Below are 22,764 nucleotides of genomic sequence, written 5' to 3' on the forward strand. Positions count from 1 at the left end.
ATTTTAATAATATCTTGAGGAATTCAGACAATTTATTTTACATGTATCAATTTTTGAGTGCCTGCTTAGCTTTAGGTATTATTCTAACTACTGAATATTCAGCAGTAAGAGGAAAAAAAAACATATATATGTATACATTTATGTGTGTGTTTTGTGTATATATGCACACAAACACACACATACCCTTCTCTCATGGGAAAATCCAACATTTAAACGAATATAAACATTTAAACATAAATATTTAACTTACAGTCATTTTTAATGCAATGAAGGGAAACAGTAGGGTTTTATGTGAAAGTAACTGCAGGGAGAACATGGAGATAATATACTTTTTGTGTATTAGAGTATATCATGTACAAATGAAACCTCATTTAACCTGTAACTAAAAGGATTTATGTAACAAAGTATACATGATTTTTCATATAATTAATCCATTCATTCATTTATCTCACATTATTCATGTTCATAGAGCACTATAATGGTCCAGATGTGAGGCTGACAAAAACGACCAAGACTCACTTTCTATCTTTGAGGAGCTCCTAGTTTAATCATTTAATAATCGGCAGTACACTTGATAAAATAATTGCATGTCAAATGGAAACCAGTCTGTCTCTGAACTTTCTCATTCTTTCCATTTGCTTCTTGTAGATGAGGATAGGCATTCACTCGGGCTCCGTGCTGGCTGGTGTTGTTGGGGTGAGAATGCCACGATATTGCCTGTTTGGAAATAATGTCACTCTGGCAAGCAAATTCGAATCTGGAAGTCATCCTCGGCGTATCAACGTCAGCCCAACAACCTACCAGTAAGTGTTCTCTGCCCTCTGTCCTCCGGCCCCTGACTTTGACTAGAGCTGATATCCTGTTGTGAGAAGAATTTTTCTTCATCTTATCACTCTCCACCCAGTATAAAAGATAATAATTGTGACACAGACTTTTATTTGAACCCTGAGAGAGTGCATGGAAAATATGACTTGACTTAGGTAAATATAGGTTTGTGATTCCCCACAGTCTCTGTCTCTCTGCAGTATATCTGTTTAAAATACAAGAGAGCAAATGTTAACGGTCTGAATTACACTTTTGTAAAATCCCAGTGTTTTTAAAATGTTCCTCAATGTTTATAAAAATCAAAGGGATAAGATAAGAAAGGTAGCTCATTTGTTTTCATTCTTTGGAATAATGAATATAAATAAATAAGAGCTCTGAAGTAAGATATATACTGAGTTCAGAATAAAACTTAAACTGTATTTATCTTAAAGGTCATTTTTGACAGTACTACACAATTTGGCCTCCTGAAATCATCCTTATTTTATGCCTGGTTCATGTCCTCTCCCTCACTATATTTAAGCTCCATATAAGCAGAGACCATGTTGATTTGGATCATCATTATAACCCAGGACTTAGGAAAAATTGCATAGAACATAACAAGCACTCTACAAATATTTGTTTGTTTGTTTGTATTTTTATTGGTGCATTATAATTATAAATAAAAAATGTAATTCATTGTTACATATTTGTACATCCTCACAAGATAGAAATACAGTACAAATGTTTATTGAATTAATGAATAAATGCTCAACAATAGAGACATATTTCAGATAAGTGGCCAACTTCTCTTGTAGAGATCTCAATAATGGTACTTTGTGCTCTAGTTCATGGAGCAAGGAACTTAAACCAATCATTTCATTTTTATCTTCTTACCATAATCACAATATTTCCCATGATGGTGTTAATACTTATTTTTCATATTTGGATAATAGTGTAGATGTATATATTTTGTGGAAACTTCACTTTTTAAAAAGAGATGACATGTAAAGAAAGGGCCAAAGATCCAGGTATGGTGGCACATGCCTGGAATCCCAGTGGCATGGGAGGCTGAGGCAGGAGGTTTGAGAGTTCAAAGCCAGCCTCAGCAATGTTGACATGATCCTGTCTCTAAATAAAATACAAAATACAAAACATACTCCAGTCAGAATGGCAATCATCAAGAATACAAGCAACAGCGCTCGCTTTGGAAGCACTGGAATAATACAGAGAAGATTAGCATGGCCCCTGTGCAAGGATGACATGCAAATTTGTGAAGCATTCCATATTTTTTCGTTGTCCAAAGTACATGAATGAAGACACAAATTGTGTGAATATACTTTGTATACAACTAGAGATATGAAAAAATGCACCCTATATGCGTGATATGAATTGTAATGCATCCCACTGTCATATATAACAAATTAGAATTAAAAATTTTAAAAAAGTACAAGTAGCAATAAGTGTTGGTGAAGATGCAGGGCAAAAAAGGTACACTCATACATTGCTGGTGGTATTGCAAATTCATGCAACCACTCTGGAAAGCACTATGGAGATTCCTTAGAAAACTTGGAATGGAACCTCCTTTTGCCCCAGCTATCCCACTCCTCCATCTATACCCAAATGTCTTAAAATCAGCATACTTTAGTGGCACAGCCACATCAATGTTTATTGCAGCTCAATTCACAATAGCTAAACTGTGGAACCAACCTAGATGCCCTTCAATAGATGAATGGATAAAGAAACTGTGGTATATATACACAATGGAATATTACTCAATTTTAAAAGAGAATAAAATTATGGAATTTGCAGGTAAATGGATGGAGTTGGAGAATATCATGCTAAGTGAAGTAAGCCAATCTCAAAAAACCAAAGTCCAAATGTTCTCTCTGATAAATGGATGCTGACCTATAATGGGGGGTGGGGGGGCAGGGGAAGAATTCCGGGAACTTTGGAGTGGGAAAAGAGGAGGGTGATAGGGGAGGGAGCATGGGCGTAGGAAAGGTGGTGGAATGAGAAGGACAACATTACCTAGGTACATGTATGATTGCACAAATGGTCCAACTCTACATAGTGTACAACCAGAGAAATGAAGTTTGATTCTATTTGTGTACAGTGAAACAAAATGCATTCTGCTGTGATGTATAACTAATTAGAAAAAAAACATTTAAATGTTTAAAAAAAGTAAAATACAAAATAGGGTTGAGATGTGTCTCAGGGGTCAAGTGCTCCATAATCCAATTTCCCGATACCCCTGCCCCCCCCCCCAAAAAAAATAGGCCAATGGTGTGGGAAGTTTGCGCTCTCAGCTTAGACATCATAACTCTTCCTGACTTTGTTTACATGTGACCTCAAAGGAACCCCTCCAAATCACACAAGACCTGTGCCATTTGATGCCGATTCTGAGTTTTCATAATATTTTTTTACGATAATTGAGTTTGTGATGATCCTTAGTGGAATTAAATGATTTCAACAACTCCAAACATGGGAGCATTTTGTTCTGTTATTGTCCCAAGACCTGCCAAAATAATCAAATGGAGCCATAGATAGACACATTGTGCTGCCAAGTGGGTAGTTTCTAAAATACATTAACTCTGGCCCCAAATCATGTTATTCCTAATAATATCTTATACAATACTTGAACATTCGGTCTATCTTCAAAACAACTTCTTCCTCCCTCTTTACCTATGCCTCATCAACCGTCCATTCTTTAACAAATATTTGTTGATCATCTACAATATTCCAAACACTATATTAGGCACTAAGGTTACAACAATGCAGAGCCTAAATATGATCTCTGTCCTTGTGAAGGAGATCAAAGACTAGCTGGTACCTGAGTAAATAAGTAACTATTACAAGCAAATGTGGAGATCAAGAAACCCTGATTTACAGTATTAGAGCAAGAGGAAGGGTAGGCTAAAAAAGGATGGAGAAATAAACCGAAATCAGACCAGCAGCTCAAGATAAATAACATTAAGGGGTTTCTATCCACTTTTGTCAGCTGTTTCACCACTGTCACCAAAAGACCTGACAAGAACGATTTTAGAGGGAGAGAAGTTTATTTGGCACTCATGGTTTCAGAGTTCTCAGTCCATAGACAACTGGCTCCATTGCTCTAAGCCTAAGGTGAGGCAGAACAACATCATGACATAATAGTGTAGAGAAAAGTGGATCAGGACATGACAATCAGGAAGCAGAGAGTGAGCATTCCTTACCAGGGACAAAATATAAACCCCAAGGGAACACCCCCAATGTCCCACCCCTGCCTGCCTATAGTCACCGCCAACCAGTTAATCCCTATCCATGGATTAATGCACTAAATTAAGGCTCTCATTATCCAATCATTTCACCTCTAAACTTTCTTGCATTGTCTCATTTGAGCTTTTGTGGGAGACTGCATATCCAAACCACAACACTACCTAAGCCCTAAGATCAATAAATGACCTTGAGATGTTTAAAGCAAAGGAGGGGCTGGACCAAATTTGTGCTTTTAAAAGATTATAGGAAGGAGAACAATTGCAGGGTTGGGCCAGGTTGAGGTAGAGAAGCAATCCAATAGCTGAGAGCAGGCTCTGCTATCCACGTTTCACTGACAGTCCCAACCATCTGCTGTTTCTACTTGTCTTCCCATGCTTCAGCAGAGTGGCTATACTCAGTGACTTTGATGTTCATTTTAATCAGGTGTGTCATAGAGAGAAAGAGAGTAACTTAGCTCCTGGTAAATCTTTGGACAGTCAAAGTCTCAGATCTCAACGTGATTAAATTTCAGTGTGTGGGTCTGTTTGTGCCTGAATACTCACTCTGTTTCCTTCTACCCTCATCTATACAGTCCGGTCATGGGAAATTCTGCTATTCCAGGCTACACAGGCAGTTTATAAGCCAATAGAATGTACTTCTCCTTCCACTGAACCCCCAAAGTGAAATGCCAGCATTGAACTTGCTGGGACATGCTCTATCAGATGGCAAATTTGACCTCTCAGAGCAAATAAGAATTTGTGAAGTAAAATTGTGTTTTAAGCTTATGAGAGCTTGACATTTTCAGTTTTCATCTTTGAAATTAAATCTTGTAGAATGTCCAGTATTGCCTGGTTATCTTGAAAACTTTAGAGAGGTTCTTACACAATTTATTTTTAATAAAATTATTTGATTATCATAAACTTTTTGAGAATGGATTAATTTGATATTTTGATAAACTGAAATAATTTTATAGATAGTTGATTCAGAATATGCTTTACCTGGAAATACTCAAGTAATTGATTAAAAAATATTTATGACAACTGCGAAGTAAAGAAAGCTAAAAGGTAACATTTTTATGATCTCACTGTTGGTTTAATACTATATTTGCATCAGCTATTTTAAAAAATATAAGTGCATAAAACATCTCTTTGGAAAAGTCCCTCCCTTTTATTGGAACAAATATCTGAATGAATTAGATGTGTTCTAAAATCCAGGGGTTTGTATATTGACTTTCTACGTATGTATTCATAAACAATATAATTTTAATTTAGTTTTTTAAGTTTTTATAGTGGTATTTTACTATATAACTCTTTCTCTAATTTTGAATTATTTTAAACAAAATTTCATACTTTTAGGATCTATCCATGATAAAACATACAACTTTAACTCATCATTTAATGACTATATGACGGTCATTTGACATCATTTAATGACTATATGACAGTATAACTACTCTGTATTTTATTTTTTTATTTATTCCTCAATTGATGAACATGTAGGTTTATTTTCTACTTTCTAATATTAGAAAGGGTTTTCTTAAGACCATTATTTACCTGTCCACATTAGATTACATTTCATGCAAGACAATAATTTAGCTTACTAGAGGTTACTAGAATCAAAGTGATAATGTTGTTTATCTTGAATGTCATTGTAGACACAGGGAATAAAGTCTGTAAAATCAAGACCACGACTTTGGCAAGAGAGCCCTCATTTTTCTAGATTTTATGTGTGTGAGTCATCTTGTGTGCATGCAGTAATGCCCAAGGACCATTTATTTCCTCTTCACCTAGAGCACTTTATTGTTAATTTCATTCCTCCACAAAAAGAAATCTTTATGGAGTCTCAAGTTTTCCACATTTGATGTTTTCATATTTCCTCAATAAATGTGATATTTTTACTCATCTTTATTCCTACTCATCCCTATTTTAAAATAATGCACATATTACAAACAATTGTTATAACATTGTGCTACTGATCTGTGAAAATGAAATAGTTGTTTATATTAAGAATGGCTTCAGCAAATTTTGAAGTAGCATGAATAATTGAATGATTTGCCTGAGCAGAGTTAATTGTTTTTTCCTTGCTATATGCAAACTAAAAATGTAGAAAGACTCTTTAATTATTTTGATATGAAATTTTCTTAACTTTTAAACATTTTTGCTTTTCTCATTTTACAATTGATCAACTTCTGGACTTTCTGTAATGTCTATTTTTCCTTCACTCTAAAAGGTCCCTTTTCTGTTAAAACCATGTTGCCTTCTCAGTATTGCTACATGAGCAGCACCTTAGATTAGAGAATATACAATGGATCAGAATTGAGCAACAGTTAAGTGCACAAGCTCAGAATTAAATGCCTCAGTTAGCATCCTGGCTCACATTCAGTGTCTCCAAAATTTAGCAACTTAACTTCTTTGGACCAAGTTTGATCATCTTTATAATGAGCACCTATTTCAGAAGATTGCTGGTAGGATTTAATGTGATGTTTATATAGCTCATTATACTTGGAACATAGTAGATATTTATTCATTGCTTCATCCTGTTCTTGCTGTGAATAAAAAGATCATCTTATTTCTTCACTTGATTCTCATGTTTTATCACTTTAGCCACATTGAATGATGAGTGATAACTATATTACAGACCTCAGCTGACAATCCTGAGCAAAGAGTGAGTTTGGCAATTTGGCCCAAACTATTTAAGTTCTGACTCAGAATTGAACTAGTGATCAGGTTTTTCCTCCTATAAGTTTTTATTAGCAAAGGCATCTTACTGATGGTCTAACTCAGTCATGGGATTAAAACTGGCTGTTTTCTTTTGAAAAATCCCCAAATTCAAGCAAATTTCCATAGTTATTTCAATTAATCAATACAGAAATAGATGTTTGTTTATAGATATAGAGAAATAATTACTTTCTAATTAGATTAATTGCTTACTATTGTCTTCAGCAACATATCTATATCTATCTATCTATCTATCTATCTATATATATATATATTTTTTTTTTTAAATCTTACAGATATGTAGGATATAAGTCCGACTCACATGAGTCTCACTTGGTAAAATCAAATTGTCATTAGGGCTGCACACTTACTGCAAGTGCTAGGAGATGATGCACTTTCTTACTTTTTCCAGATTCAAGAGGAGGTCACCAGCATCCCTTGGTCCATAACCCCCTTCCTCCATCATCAAAGCTGGGAATAGTGTGTTGACTTCTTCCATCATCCATCTCTTTTTCTGACTCTTCTTCCTCCCTCTTCCACTTTTAAGGACCTTGGTGATTTTATTGAGCCCATTGGATAATCCAGGATACTTTTTTTTTTTCATTTTGAAAGTGTCTTAATCTCTCTTTTCCATATAACCTAACATATTCACAGGTTTCAGGATTAGGATGTGAACATCTTGTGGGGCAGGGATTATTAAGTCTACAAGAATGGAAACTAAAGGCTAAAACATGCCTGAAATATAGCCCAATTCTACCCACCTCCTGTCTTTAAGAACTTTTTTATGGATATATTTACATATCAACTATATAAGCAAAATCTGAGGAAGAAAAGAACATTTGCAAGATGAAATATCTGATGTAGAAAGGATTTTTACTAGGATTAAAGACATAGATTCCTAAAGAGAAACACCTGTTACAGGAGTGATTTGTACTTCTCTATTTAAGATGTGGTAGATTCTTTGACTTGAGGAGGAATCAAAGTATCAATCCTTAGAGAAATGGAATATTTACAAAGAGGAATACCATCCTCACACTTCACATCCTGCCCTAAGATATATCTACCTACCTTTGTACAATCTTTAAAAAAATGGTCAATATTTAATTTACAAGTATCTTCAGACCACTAGCACCAGGCTTAAAATTCCACAGATGGCATTTTATGATAGAGTTTGATACAGTGCATAAATCCCTATCCTGGAAATTAGGAGAACTGAGTCTAACCTTGGTTGAGATATTCGACACCCAGATGATCAAATACTGCATATTTTTGCTCTAAGATCTCATTGGTAGCCCCAGAAAACACAGCAAACATTTATTGAATTACTTATTCTCTTTAAATAATTTATTCACATTAGCTCATTTATGCCCCACAGCAAGCCTGTGAAGTAAGCACTGTTATTATTCTTTATTTTTCAAATGAGAAGAAACTTGAACTTTGAAAGGTTGCATAAGTCCCCAATAGCATCCAGCTAAAGTGTGGGAGTCAGAATTTAAATTCATAGCTGCCCTACTGTAGATCCTTGGTATCCATAGCCAAATGTCTCATTGAGTTGATAACTAATTCAAATAAACTGGCAAAAAATAATTATAAATAATTTCTACCTTGGGGAGAATATTTCCTAAATGAGGGAGCAATAGGGAGCAAACAAGAATCAGAGTTAGGGAGATTTCTTTCTGTCTTCCTCTATAGACCCCGCATACCCCAAGGTTGCACTCTTGATTTTCTGTGTTCTTTTCATACTCAGGGTTACAAAAAAGAAGTGTATTCTTTCCAAAAGGTTTACTAGGAGTCTTTGTATTTCTAATCACATCAGTATCTCTATCCCTGGATCAATCATGAATATATGGCAAAGCCATGGCCAATGGAGGCTTCCAAGTGAGACAGTTTCTATGAAGCTGCAACCTTTCAAGTATGTGTCTCTACTGTTTATAGGTTCCTGGAAATATAGGCCTACAATTTAGAATTTACTTAATGATAGTTCAAAGGAATACATCTTTCCCGTATATTGAAAATATACTTAGAATAATTGAAGAAAGATGAAATCACCTGGATATATTTTTTCTTTGCACGTAAAAGTTATTAGTCATTAACAATAGTCAAAAATAGTGCTAGAAAATCCAGTTCTGTTACTTTGTAAATATACTTACTGGTGAGATACTAAATTATAAATATTTACTCTCCTTCTAGAGGATACTTCCTGTGGGAAAATATGTCCAAAGAAATTTCAGAAAATCTTGCCTAGCAGTTTATCAATAACTTCTTTTCTTTCTTTTTTTTTTTGGTCCAAATCAAAATTCTCATACACACCCATGACTTGATAATTAAGGAAAATAAAAATTATTCAGGCTGCAATGTTGCTACCCTGTCAGTCTTTTAAATAACTTTATTGATCACCTTATCTTTTTCTCTCTAGAAGCAAGCAAACAGTAAACACTATATTTCACAAACGAAATATAATCAGTAAAGACAAATGACTAAATAGTTCTCCCAAAAGGAAAACTTGAGCTCTGCCTCAAGAATTGTATTTCTATTTTTCCAATTATAGACAACAACATTAATATTACCCTTTTAAAAGTGCCAATAAAAGTCACATACAGAAAAATTGAATGAGGTAGTCTACTCATTTAGACATTTTTATTTTGTTCTTTCTTTCTTTGTCTCCCTGCCATATTAAATAGCATTTGCCCAGTGGATTGGGATTCATAAGCCTTCTTAACGTATTTTTTAATTTTTTTAGTTGTTGATTTTTAAGTTGTTTTTTTTATTTGTTATATGTGGTGCTGAGAATCGAACCCAGTGTCTCACACATGCTAGGCAAGTGCTCTACCACTGAGCCACACTCCCAACCCCCTAATGTAATTTTATAAACATGACCCATTTTTTTCAACATTCAGACTATTCCTCAATTATTTTGTTTATTTTTAACAGCACATTTAAGGATATTGTAGTGAAATCTTGAGGACCAGAATGCAATATTCCTGTGACTTTTTGGAATAAATAATAGTAAAACTTGCCTTCTAAAGGGAGCACTCATCTCAAGATCTAATTGCTAAGAGTGGCTGTAAGAATAAATGAGAAAAACATGAATATGTAACATGCAGAAAAGGATACATAGACATGAAAAGAAAAATTATGTCTGGCAATTTATATGTTTTTTTCTTTGTGGTTTACTTAATGATTTAGCATAGATTTGGGCTGTGTGGTAGGCTCAAGCTTGAAAGTGGAAGGAGACTGCTGTTGGTCCCTGATAAGGACCTATTGTTACTAAATAGTATAAGGAAGACCTCTCCTCACCTAGTTGGGGGATGGAGTAGCATTTCATAAGTCTTGGTTTAGAGTGTTTATGAGTTTTCTGAAGCATTTTCAATGCATACTCATGTGCATTTTTCTGGAGAGATTTTTTTTTCCCTAATACTCTGATTAGATTTTTAAAGTGGCTCATGATTCAGAAAATATTAAGAACCACTACAGACTGATTAAATAAAAGAATGACCAAATAAAAGCATATGAAGTTCACATTCCTCACACTACCGCTAATTAGCTTATGACCTTGGATGAGTCACATTTCAATAGTTTCATCATCTGTTCCCTTATGAATTATAAAACTCAATTAGGTCTAGATAATTTAAAATTTAAAAAAATTTACACCTAAATCCTGAAATAGAGAAAGGACAGATTCCACAAGAAGTGAAATTAGAATAGTCTTTAATTTATTTCACAGTTATATATCGTTGTTAAGTTTTCAGTTGTGACAAACCCTTGTTTTGTTAGGGGTGTCTGGCATGTCAACATCAGGGAAAACCGAGCAAAGAATTTAAGGAAACTCATGGTACTATCTTTACAAATCTTTTGTAAGTCTGGAAGTGTTCCAAAATAAGATGTTTACTTTTAAAATTACATTTCTAATATCCAGGAAGGCTGATGTCACATAAAAGAGAATCTTGTGTACTATTAGAAGCCCACTGAAGTGTTCTGAGCTTGGGAACAAGAAGCAATGATTTGCAAAGAGTAGAATGGGGAGTACTAGAGGTGGGTTGACTGTTCTGTTGTCCCAGGCCTGACGGGGGGTCATGAACTAGGGCATGGTCCTGGGCATAGAAAGAAAGTATATAAGATATGAAAATCTTTAAAGAACTAATTCTTCTTGCCAATAGAGGATGAACACATTGTCATTTTATATGCTATATGGTCAACACTGGGCCTCAAAGCTTAAAAAAACAATATTTATTGACTTTTGAAAATAACGTCTTAAAATATATTCCCTCTTTTAGAGTTATTACTTTTAGGTTTAGCATATAGTCAAGCTTCTTTATAATTTTATACTTCTCCTTTTTCTCTTTATACACAACCTTTAAAAGAGATGATGAAAAGGTGCACTACATAATTACATTATATTATTTATGTATTGCTTTGTTATATTAACTAACCTCTTTTTTTAAAAAAGCACATTATACCTTCTAAAAAATTGTGAATTGTACTATGTAAATACATTTTAATATTTAATAAAATATATTATGTGTGGAGAACTCATTTTTTAACCTAGAGAATTGAAACCAGTCTTAATTGGACCTTAATCTTTTAGCTGTCAGTTCTCACTGTTCTTTTGTATGTAATGCTTTGTTAACTAGGAGAAATATGATAGCTCTACCTGCTATGCTCAACCATCCATTCTTGGCTCTGACTAACATGCAGAAATTTCTCATGCATGAGTCACCCATGACTCTATAATCAGTTTTTGTGATATTTTCTTACACAACATTGTTTTCCCTGGAGCTCTTGAAAATGTTTCACATTTGCTAGTATAAAACTAACAAATTTTATCATATTGCTTTATATGACCCTCTATAATCTGAGTAGTATAGAAATTCTCAATCTTCACTGACTATTAGAACTCTAAACAACTTTTGAAATAAATTAGAGTGAGCTCTTTCTTTTTTCTCAAGGAAATTGAGAACCAGATAATTTAAGTGACTATTTAGAACATCAGCTAATTTTCTCATATCTCACGACAAAAAGTATGCTATTTGTTTTATAGACTCCAAACATTTTCTCAGACTTATTTACTTTTTTTGAGACTGAAGTTATTCCAATTCTGCTATTCTTCTAACATACCTAGAACTTCCTCTACTTCTGAATGATTTAGAAATGTATGAAGGACATAGAATTCTTTAAAATTAATTCTGGTCTTAATTGTAAATGAAATCAACTAAGTATTGCTCATTTTAAAAAAATAAATGCTTATGTTTTTTATTCTTTTCACTTTCCCCCTAATCTTTTATGCAGAAAGACCAGGATAATGAGGGATTTGTTTTTAAGAAAGATTGGTCATAGAAGTTAAAAAAAAAAAGTGAGGCAATTATTTAATTTACATGAGCTGATTCCAGTTATCTTTCCTAATCTCTCATTTGTCATCTCTTTTTACAGTTCTCTGTGTTGGTGCATAAGACTATTGAGTGTTTTGAATTTTAAGTGTCTTGGCATGTATTGGAAATTAAAATCTTAGACTGTTAAATTTGATTTGGCAGTGTCCACAACAGGCAATGGGGTAGAATTATCGTCATTTATTCAGCAGGTTAAAATTCAAGCATTTAAGAGCCATCACTTTTGTCAGTCAAGTAGGAACTTGGCCACTTGAGCTCTTTCTGGAAGCACCAGGCATACAAATTGTGGCATCTCTTATGAACACACGTTGCCCTTAGTACTTAACCTAGGATGGGATGCAGAAAGAAATGAGCTGGGGTGTCACAGAAATGTTCCTCAGACTCTCTACCTTCTGAATATGAGTAGCCATATAAGAGGACTATACCTTTTTCAGAACTTATCCACTATCCTGAATTTTAGAACCTAAAAACTGACAATCTTACAATATTGCCTCAAAATCTGCAACTAAAAAGGTTAGTAAACTTAAAGTACATAAAAATCTGGTGAGATCTCTGTGTTGTAACTCACAGTGATCTAGGTTCTTACTTTCCTTATTTGGACAAGAGTATTGTTTCCAGAAAATGAATCATTGAGTTTCAAGGGATTTTAGGCTGTCTAGCCAACTCACTAACTTTAGTTTCATTTGGGCCTATCTTTAAACAGCATGAGATCTTGGAGCAGTGAAGCATGAATAAAAGTACAAAGCAGAGTTTCTTCTTTTCTTCCACTCTGATGGAAAGAAAAAGTTGAATAGGAAAACTTCAGGAACTTCAGAACACTAAGAAAAACACAAGTTGTCTTGGTGTTTATTTCATTTTCAAACTTGTCATCTTTCAGCACTCAAAGACACAGTACCTAATGCCATTTTTAATACAGTACAGAGGCATTTCTTCACAAAAAGATATTCTGGTGAAAAATTAACAACAAAAATACTTCTCATTTAATATGGAAGACTGAATAACTGAGTTTATCCTTATTCTTTTCTGAAGTTAACTATTGTAATTAATCATTTACTGAAACAATAGTGAAAGTATGAAAGATGTATTACTTTCCTGACATATGTATGTCTACACATGTGTATTTGTGTATATATGAATACATATATGTGTATGCTTAACAGTATTAGAAATCAAGAAGCAAAATATATATGAGTGATATTTGGCTTAGTGCAGAGGAGGATGTTGATCTCAGGTCCCACAGAAGAGGTTACAGTTTAGAAGAAATACATTCATTCTGAATCTAAATAGCAGCTGATTCAAATGTGTACATGGGCACATGTGCACACACACAGAACCTAATTAGGGGATTAATATGCAAGGTGCAACACGTGACTAAGAGGAATTTCAGAACAGGTGCAAAGAGAAACCATTTTAGGTATTTTAAGTAGAAAGAGAGTTAATACAGGGAATTATGTGATTACAGAATCATTGGAAGGGATTAAAATTGGGTGGAAGCTTAATATTTTGAAATCTTACCACTAAAATATAGAACTGGCTAGTTAGGCAAACTCCTACCTCTGTGGCCAGTGTAGATTAGAATATTAAGACGCTGGAAAATATATGCCTGAAAATGCATTTGTGATAAGAAGTTATATGAAAAAGTCAACAATACTGGGCTATCTTTTTGATACTTGGGAGGCTAAAAAATGGAGCCTGCTTTTGCAAAACTCCAATACTGACAGCTCATGTTAATGGTAAATTGCCAAGGGAAATGGAATCTATTTCACTTTTGACATTTAAATCTTAGTCAAGTGTATCTAATTGTACTAAACAAATAATCTCTCAGAACCTTAGTTGAAAGACAAATTGGGATATATAGTTCTTAATTTAGATAAGCACCATGTACTTACCTAAAACTTTATTACTAAGAAACAAAGGAAGAACAGATTTTGGAGAACAACTAACTCCAGAAGGATATAAGAGGTTTCTTATCCTGAGATATTGAACTAAAGTGGCTCCAAATCCAACCTGGTGAATATGGGGAGCGGGGGTTAGGTGAAAGTTTACATTCTAGACAGTGAGACTCCCAGCTATTCAATACCCATAATGCTGGAAACCACGTTTAATTACACAGGAATGATGGGAGCATTGTTACTTGTAAAAACTGGCCCCAAAGGAAAGACACTAAAGTTATTGATATTTGGAAGCCCTAAGAAAATGGTCAAGGAAAACCCATAATTTCATAATTTCTTGCCACACATAAAGTTTCTAATCACATTTAATGCCTCAAACTAAAATAGAAAGAGACTTGCAAAGATATTAATCATTTGTTTCATAACTTTGAATTGAGAGAAAGAGACAAAAACAAATAAGCAAACAAAACTAAATAAAATTTGGAGGAAACAGAAATAATAAAGCAAACTCCATAACAGGATGATCAATTTTCTCATAGATAAAAAATAGTACATAAGAACACAACACAATAAAAAAGAAGCAATTATATAACATGAGTGACCTGTTGAGAATTAAAAGCGTGGTATCTAAAATTTCACAATTCTGTAAAAGTATTAGAAAATGATGATGGAGGCAGTATTCCAGAAAGTATAATAGAAAAACAAGGGAGCAATTAGAGAGAAAAGAAAAGAAATTGGAGGGTTGACTTACAAAGCCCAATATCTGGCTAAGCAGAAATCCAAAAAAAGAAAACATAAAGTATAAGAAATGATCAAAGAAATAACACAAAAATCCCCAAAAGTAAATGACATAATTTGTTATCTCAAAAAGTTAAAATATTTTACTAAGAGTCTTTTAACGACTAAATTAAGTTGCACTGAGGCACATATCATTAATTTTCACAATAACCAGAGAGAAAAATGATGATGATGATTATTATAATAATGATTACAAAGACATTAATTATGGTGGTGATGATGATAGAATCTAGGAGAAAGTTTCCATCTACTGAATTAGTAAACGGAGAGAGAGACAGCTAGTTCTTTAACAGCCAAATACTGAGCAGGAAATAATTTCTAAACAAGAAATTAGGCACAAATTAGTCAAGTGCAGAGGAAAGTGAACTAAAGATTTCAGACAAAGTCTTTAAAATATCACTAATCCACATATTCCTTTTCAGCTCTTAACTCTGAAAGATGCACTATGTTTTACTGCCTCTTGCTTTGACTTTCAAGCATCCTTTGGTGATCAACAGAAACTAGTAGACAAGGTTGTGATTACTCCTTTATAAACATCCTTGGAATGTCACTTTCACAGCTCTATATATTACACAGATCTTTCCAATTGTTGCAATAAACGAAAGATTGTCCAGTCGCACATGATAATTTCAAATGTGCAGATGTTGTTACTTTGAAAATCAATTTGTAGAAAAAGACTATTGAAAGGGTGACAGGCAGGTAAACTAGGATTTGTCTGGCTTTGGATATTTGTTAAGCATGTTGCCCAAACTCCCTTAGTTGGTCACTATCAGAGTCTGGAGCTGGATCTATCCATGGGGCTATCCATGGAGTTGTTGATAGGGTCAGCTCAGCTAATAAAAAAAAATAATAATAACTACTTTATGATAAGACAGTTTAAACAAAACTAAAAATTCCTTCATCTCTCCAGTGAGTCACTTCCTGCTCCGTCAGTGTTATGACCAATGGTAGAAAGTATTGGTTCAACACCTCACTCATAGAAGGCTCTTAATAACTACCTGGTGACTGACTGACTACTGAACTGGATGACTCTAAGTGCTCAAGAGTTGCATGACTGATTATTTGCCAAAATTCTACAGTCTCTCAGGCATAAGTAAAGCACTTAGCAGCAAGTTATTATAAGGACTTCCTAAATAGAAATTGAATCAAAGTATAGAATTAGAGACAAAAGTTTAGTAGAATAAAAGACCGAATTCTTGCCTCTGCCTTATAGATGACCAAACTGTGCATTTTATATGCCACTTGCAGTGTGATTTGGAGAAGATAGTATATCCAAGAATAGATCTCTGAGATGTCCTATTATGATTCCATTCTATTCTCTCCCTTTTTTAAACTCCAGGTCTTATAAAATGTAAATTGCATTATATCACTGTATCTCGATATAAGTTTCAAGCCTTTTTCCAAGAGAGGACATAGGACTGAGCACAAAGCCTGGGGAAAATTGGGCAGAAATGCACATGCCAACAAGTGGCTAGGAGACTCAGAGGCCAGCTTTATTTCTGAAACTGGGAGGGAGCCTTTCCATAGACCTTCATGGTACCACAGACATCCAAAATAGCAGCGAAGTTTTATTTTGAAAAATCAATTTTTTTTTTTTTTTTGTGTGTGTGTGTGTACCTGTTAATAGGAGCAAGGGTGATAGGCAGGTAAACCGGGATTTGTGGCTTCTGAATACTTATAAAACATGTTGCTGAAACTCCTAGGTGGCATATCAACCATCCTGGGATTACAGCTCAGGATTAATTTAGATTTATGTAGACTCTAAGCTTCCATATCAGTCCAGTGGTGCTTAGGAAATGGACTGTTAGGCAGAGCTTTAGACCAGAGAGTTGGAATTAATGCATTTCAGAGGGGATGGGAGGTTCTGGGGTGATTAGGGTCTACACTCCTAATTCCTGTATATACACTTGATCATTTATGCAGTAGCATGTCTTATATCATCACCAGGCACACTGCATGAAATGTTCCCCTGCCCTTCTCCTCGTGCCTCCAGTAAGTCATTCAGATGATCGTACTGAAAGACACCTGAATATTGCACATCGGTGTTCATTTATACACAGAAATGCTAAATCCTGGATATTACAGGAGGTTGAATCAGTTTATCCTTATGTGCTCTCATTTTTATTATTGAAATTTAAGACTGTGTTTAGTTTATTGACACCAAAATGTTTACTTGGAAAAAAAGAAAATCCCATTAAAGCTGTTGTCTCTGTGATTTCTAGTGTTAGTATATGAGATTTATTTTAAATGTCAAGGAACCCATTTGTTGTGAAGACTTTCCTCCAAGCCAAAATACTGTGAATTATTTAAAGAGTCCTGGCATCCAAAGCAGCTGGTGTCCTCTTTCCATCATTTATAAGTACGTCCATAGATGTAACACCAATTTGATTCTTCATGGTCAGAGAATATAAATTATGGCAAGACATAAAGCCCACACTGAGGCAAACAAACTGTAAAAGAGATAAATTTGAAGACTTAAAAGATAGAAACAAGGAAATGGAGTTCCTAATTGTTGATTTGGGGCTTTAAGGAAACTTTGAAAACAGAGTTTATGGCTCTGTGCTACAAGTGGTGATAGTGAACTTTACTGTGCTGGTTCTTGACTTTGTACTTCAATCCATAGTCATCTCTTTTTCCTCCATTCCACAGAATATCGTTTTTTAAGTACATTACATGTTATATCACATATTGTCATGTATTCATAATTTGTTTCTATGCACATTTCTCATCTTCTAAGTTTGTTAATGTGTTCTGTGAGTCCTTACTTTTTAGCATGTCAGGCACTGAATAAATGTTTTTTGATTGATTGACATCATTGGTTGACACCCAATGTGGCTCATCAGTAATTCTTCCATTTGAGCTAAACAAAATTATGTGGATTTACTGAAAATCCATAATAATGGATTTTCACTATTTTTCAATATTTTTACCATTTTCAATATGGATTTCCACTATTATTTAGTTATGCTTACACTTTATTTCTGAAATGACCGATTATACGGGGTGAATTATATGGAGTGAAAATTAATAACTATACCAATGAAAAAAATGCAAACAATACTGAATATTTCCCTTCTAATTGTCATTAATGCATCCCCTCTATCTCAATTTAGTTATTTTATGATGGAAAACTATCTTAACATAGTCTTATTATTTATTGTGGGGCTAAGCTTGACTAGGAATTAACACATCTACATTCCAATGCCACTGCCATTATTGTCTTGCTGTTTCCTTGAGCAAATCACTCTAACTTACTTGAACTCATTTCCACCCTCCATAGATTTATCAGAGAAGAAAATTTTTAGCTTTTGCATAAGGTTATGTCATATGGATAAAAGGTATAAGACTCTGAAGGAATTTAAAAATGTCAAAATGAGCCTCACTTTATTATGTCCCAAAATAATATGATCATTGCATAATGTTTTTAAAGAACAGACAATTACAACTGTTCCTTTACCCTGGAAAAAGCAAAATACTATAACTCTGGTTCATAAAGGTATGCTCAAGTCAGGCTGCTCATGTCATAACAATTATTACTACTGCCAGCATGGTTTTTTTTCAGACCATTGAGAAAAATTTTCTCCTTGCATAGAGACTCTCATCATTGCTCCTATAATGATCTTGAATTTTCATGCATCCTTTGTTCTTGCATGCCTTCTTTCTCCCACATTGCCTACCTGACATTACCTGAGCTGCTGTTAATATTAACCTGACATATGAGCATGAGTTGCTTTTAGGTAAAGGTTAATGGATTTGTCTTCATGGTGTCTTCCAAATAAAGTCTAAACTCAGTGTAGACTTCAGAGCTGTGTCCTAATGAAATGCTCTCCCCAAACATTTTTCTTCCTCTGAACTTTTGCAGCTTTTTAAATTTACCTCTATGTCTAGCTTTCTTATAGCATCTATTCTTGTTTCACATTACATTTCTTTGCTTTTTTTACTGTTTAGAGAAATTTTTTTTCTTTCCATTATTTCCTGTTTCCTTTTCTGTTAACAAAAAAGTGTGTTCTACTTACTAAATTCTTAGGAGTATCTAGGAGATTTTCTTAAACATTAAGTAGTCCAAAAAGAATGAATTCAGTGAAAATGTTTAGCTACATTCTTAAATGTGAGTATCAAACAGAACCTTTCATGGAACTTGGCAAGTTTAAAGAATAAATCCCCTGCAAAGTTACTATTTTGAAGAGTCTCTATGTGTGATTGCAAGGGACAAGTCAACTTACCTGACTAATAAGTGATGGTGAAATTGAAAAATATGTATTGCTAGATGTCAGTAACCAGATATCACAGACACTTGGAGACACAAAATGTTCTGCAAATCTAAATATTTGTGTTACATGTTTGACATAAAGAACATATGTTTAAAGTTTATTGAGAGTCTACAAAACATAAAAGGAAAACTCTAGAATTTAGGCAGTTTTTTAAACCAGACAAGTAAATCCTGCCTGTTTAAAACAAAACCTGTATTATATAGTTTTCTTATTATGCAGTTTTCTTAACCCTTTGTTTAGGGAAAAAATCAAATATGAACAAATATTTTTCAAGGGCTGCTATTCAGTAAGAAATAAAATAAATATTTTAAGGAGTAAAATATTTTGAGCCGTTCTTCTTATCATCATCATCATCATTATAACATGAAGGGATCTTTCCTGAGTCAGCATTTCATAGCTAGAGTCCTGTGAAGGTCAATAGAGGTGTTTGTGTGTGCACAGTCATGGATAGGCTTTCTCAGCCTTCAGAATTATTTTTATTCACATTTCCCTTTCTATTTGATCCATGTTACCTATATTTTCTTCTTAGATTATTAAAACGAGAAGAAAGTTTTACATTCATCCCTCGGTCCCGTGAAGACCTTCCAGACAACTTCCCAAAAGAAATTCCTGGGATCTGCTATTTCCTGGAGGTAAGGACTGGTCCAAAGCAGCCAAAGCCTTCTCTTTCTTCATCGAGAATAAAAAAGGTTTCCTACAACATTGGCACCATGTTCCTCCGGGAGACGAGCCTCTGAGACCTGCTGCAGATCAAAGACTCCTTCAAAAAGCACAAGCCCAGAACATGGGTCACTATGGAGAGTGGAAAGAGGTGGTTCCTCTCCCAATGCTTTGCTGAGGACAAGCAGCAGAATTTCTGTATTATGTCAGGCAATAATCCTTGAAAAGCTAGAGGGCGAGGGGAAAACAGATGTGTCCATCCACATGAGTGTTTTTGATCATTCATATATATATATATATATAAATTATGAGTATGGACCCTTTAAAAAACTAACCAATAAATAGACTCCGTGTTTTCTTGTTTGTCATGCATATAGGCATCTTCCCCTATATGTTTGTGCCATTTTTGAGAGCCAGTTTTGAGTATATATTCCTACATTTAGTCAATTGGCAGGTGAGGAATATTTTCTAATTTTCTTTTTTTCTGAACAGACATTTCATACATATATCATGGTAGTGTGGTCAACTTCCCAGCAGGAAGAATTGTAACTCAGCAAAATATTTTAGGGATATTACCTATTTTTATACATATCTCTTCTTCTAGATAATTACATTTCACACGACATTATTAGATTTTTCGAATCTGCTATTGTATTGATGGTACATTATACTAACCTACTAATCTAATATAGTTTCACTTATCTAGAGAGATTAGTGCTTGGACTGAGAATACATATAACCAAGGATCTCAGATGCTGAGAAAGCATTGTATGTCTGCTTAGTAAATATATCTTCCAGACTTAACTTATGTAGCATGGAGTCCAGAGGAAATGGAATTTATTAGTCGCAGATATATCTGTAACTAAGATTAAGGTCTTTTGCCATTTTCTAACACATATCAGCTAAAAACAAATGCTTTGTTACATTGGACCCTTTTCAACTTAGCACTTATGTATATGGGTAGTTTTTTCAACATTAATATGCATTCTAATAAACAGCATCCTACTAAATGACATGTGAGTAACTTCTCTCCCCTTCCTCAATTGATATTTCCTAAGCTGACTGCCACCCTCAGAAGCACATTCCTGGACACTGGCATTACTGACAAAGAAGTGTCAGGACATTTTGCCATTTTGCCAAGAATGCTATTTCTTATTGCATAACACAAAGCAAGAAAACCATGTATTTTATGGCTTTGGGATTTTAAAAAATGTTCTTCTGCAGTTTGCTCAATGTGGTTTTAATTTCATGGAATCATCTTCATTAACATTAAAGTAGGTCTAATCTTTAGAACTCATGATCACCATTGTTACAACAGGTTTCCCTCGCATGTTCTGCTAAAATGAAGACTTGTTCCCAGTAATCAACTTTGCATGAAAATATTATTATAGCGCACACTGATATTAGGAGCACAGTGTGTCCAGAGTTTTCCTATTTTGAATCAGCTATGAAACCTAAATTTCTATTGAGGTGAATGAGCTAGAAGCATTTGCTTCCTTGAAACCTTGGAGAGAATGTTTTCTTACTCCAACAGGTGTATTCATTGATAGATTACCTCTACTGAATGCAATGTATTCTTCTCTGTTCAGAGATTTGGGCTGCATTATGATTCAGTTGTGACATAACTCAGCTAAGGTCTATGTTAACTAATTTCCAATGTAATCTGTGAGACTTAATTAATGTTTTTAAGTTTTCTGTGTCAACAAGAAAACATTTATACATGTGCCAACTATTTGTTATAACTGTGACCCCTTTTATAATTTGAACTCTGTTCTCACCTGGGGGTTCACAAGAACATTAGTGCAGCACTCTTCATGTGGAGAATCCAAGACACGGACATTGATCTCTCTAAACTCTTGCCTGCCCCATTCTTCCCTGGGCCTAGCTTTCACTTTTAAACCCCGTGGGAGACAGGTTCAAGGTATTCTCATGAGGACAATTCACAAAGGTTTGCTTCAAGGGACTGGGATATTAGCCCACTTCCTTCACAGGGGACAATGAGTAGTGTACAGCCAGCATGGGCAGAACAGTCTGAAAGCACCTCAGTTCTCGTGGCAATATTAGAAAATGCCTGAGCTGTGTTCAGGGGCTTCTTAAAGCCCAGGTGTATGGGAGAGAGCCAAGCTCACTGTCATTTTTGCTTACTCTGTGTCATAGTTTAGAGCTTATTATGATATATTTCATCAATAAATGTCCTGGTGATAAACAATGTGTTTTGTAACCATAAGGCTGAAAAAGACTTCCAGGAATCATTCAATCTGCTTTTTGTAAAGATTTGTCTAAGTGACTATTCTAAACACATGGTTATTCTCTCTGTACTTAAAAATATCTATAGTAAATATCTATATTTTAAAAGCATTCATTGAAAATCCACTCCATTATCTGGGAACTGGTGATAGATAGGGCTCAAGAGAAGAATTTTTGTATATACTCTCAATTTGTCAGAAGAATCACAAACTCTGTATTAGTTTATATGATTTTACATAGAGAAGTAGCCATTTATACTGTCACAGATGTCACATTGAAGAACATGCCAGAGATCTATTATATATTGCAGACAGAATGTAAACCACATTTTTCATACTCTATAATCTAAATATATTTTTGGAGATAGTCTGAGGCAAGGTCTAATCTGTTATCATTTGCCGACCTATTACAGTACAGTAGACTATTACAGTTACACTGTTACTACATATATTTGCAAGGTACTATGTAAAAATGTCTCTTCATTCTAGCTGTGAAAAAAAACCCATTTATTTTTATTCATCCTGCAAAATACAGTCCACATCCCCTTCCTTGGGAAATGTGACTATAACAAGTGATGGCATTTTTTTTGTCTGATATTGTTACAGTAGTCTCATTTACTTACAAACTGTTAGAAGCATCGTGCATTTTAGTGTGGCAAATTAAAAGGAGTTTAAGTGATGTCCACTTAGAAGCCAAGTGATCTTAAGTTCATGTAATGCATTTAACTCATTCCAGAAGGAACATTAAAATATAACCT

At 34.3% G+C, this 22,764-nt stretch overlaps 1 protein-coding gene and 1 non-coding gene across 2 annotated transcripts in view; both read left to right on the forward strand.

The window, feature by feature from the left end:
- The window catches only part of Gucy1a2 (guanylate cyclase 1 soluble subunit alpha 2), a 265,455-nt gene extending 244,632 nt beyond the window's left edge, over window positions 1–20,823 (forward strand). The window contains exons 7-8 of the mRNA XM_076843807.2: window positions 649–803; window positions 19,630–20,823. Of these exons, the coding sequence (XP_076699922.1) occupies window positions 649–803; window positions 19,630–19,837 (363 nt within the window). The 3' untranslated portion in view covers window positions 19,838–20,823. The remainder of the gene's footprint in view (window positions 1–648; window positions 804–19,629) is intronic.
- Window positions 1,991–2,094, forward strand: LOC143393150 (U6 spliceosomal RNA). The gene has a single exon (XR_013090471.1). It is a non-coding gene; the product is annotated as a U6 spliceosomal RNA (small nuclear RNA).
- Window positions 20,824–22,764: the final 1,941 nt, after the last annotated feature.

The sequence above is a fragment of the Callospermophilus lateralis genome, chromosome 2 (assembly GCF_048772815.1).
Source record: "Callospermophilus lateralis isolate mCalLat2 chromosome 2, mCalLat2.hap1, whole genome shotgun sequence".
NCBI lineage: Eukaryota > Metazoa > Chordata > Mammalia > Rodentia > Sciuridae > Callospermophilus > Callospermophilus lateralis.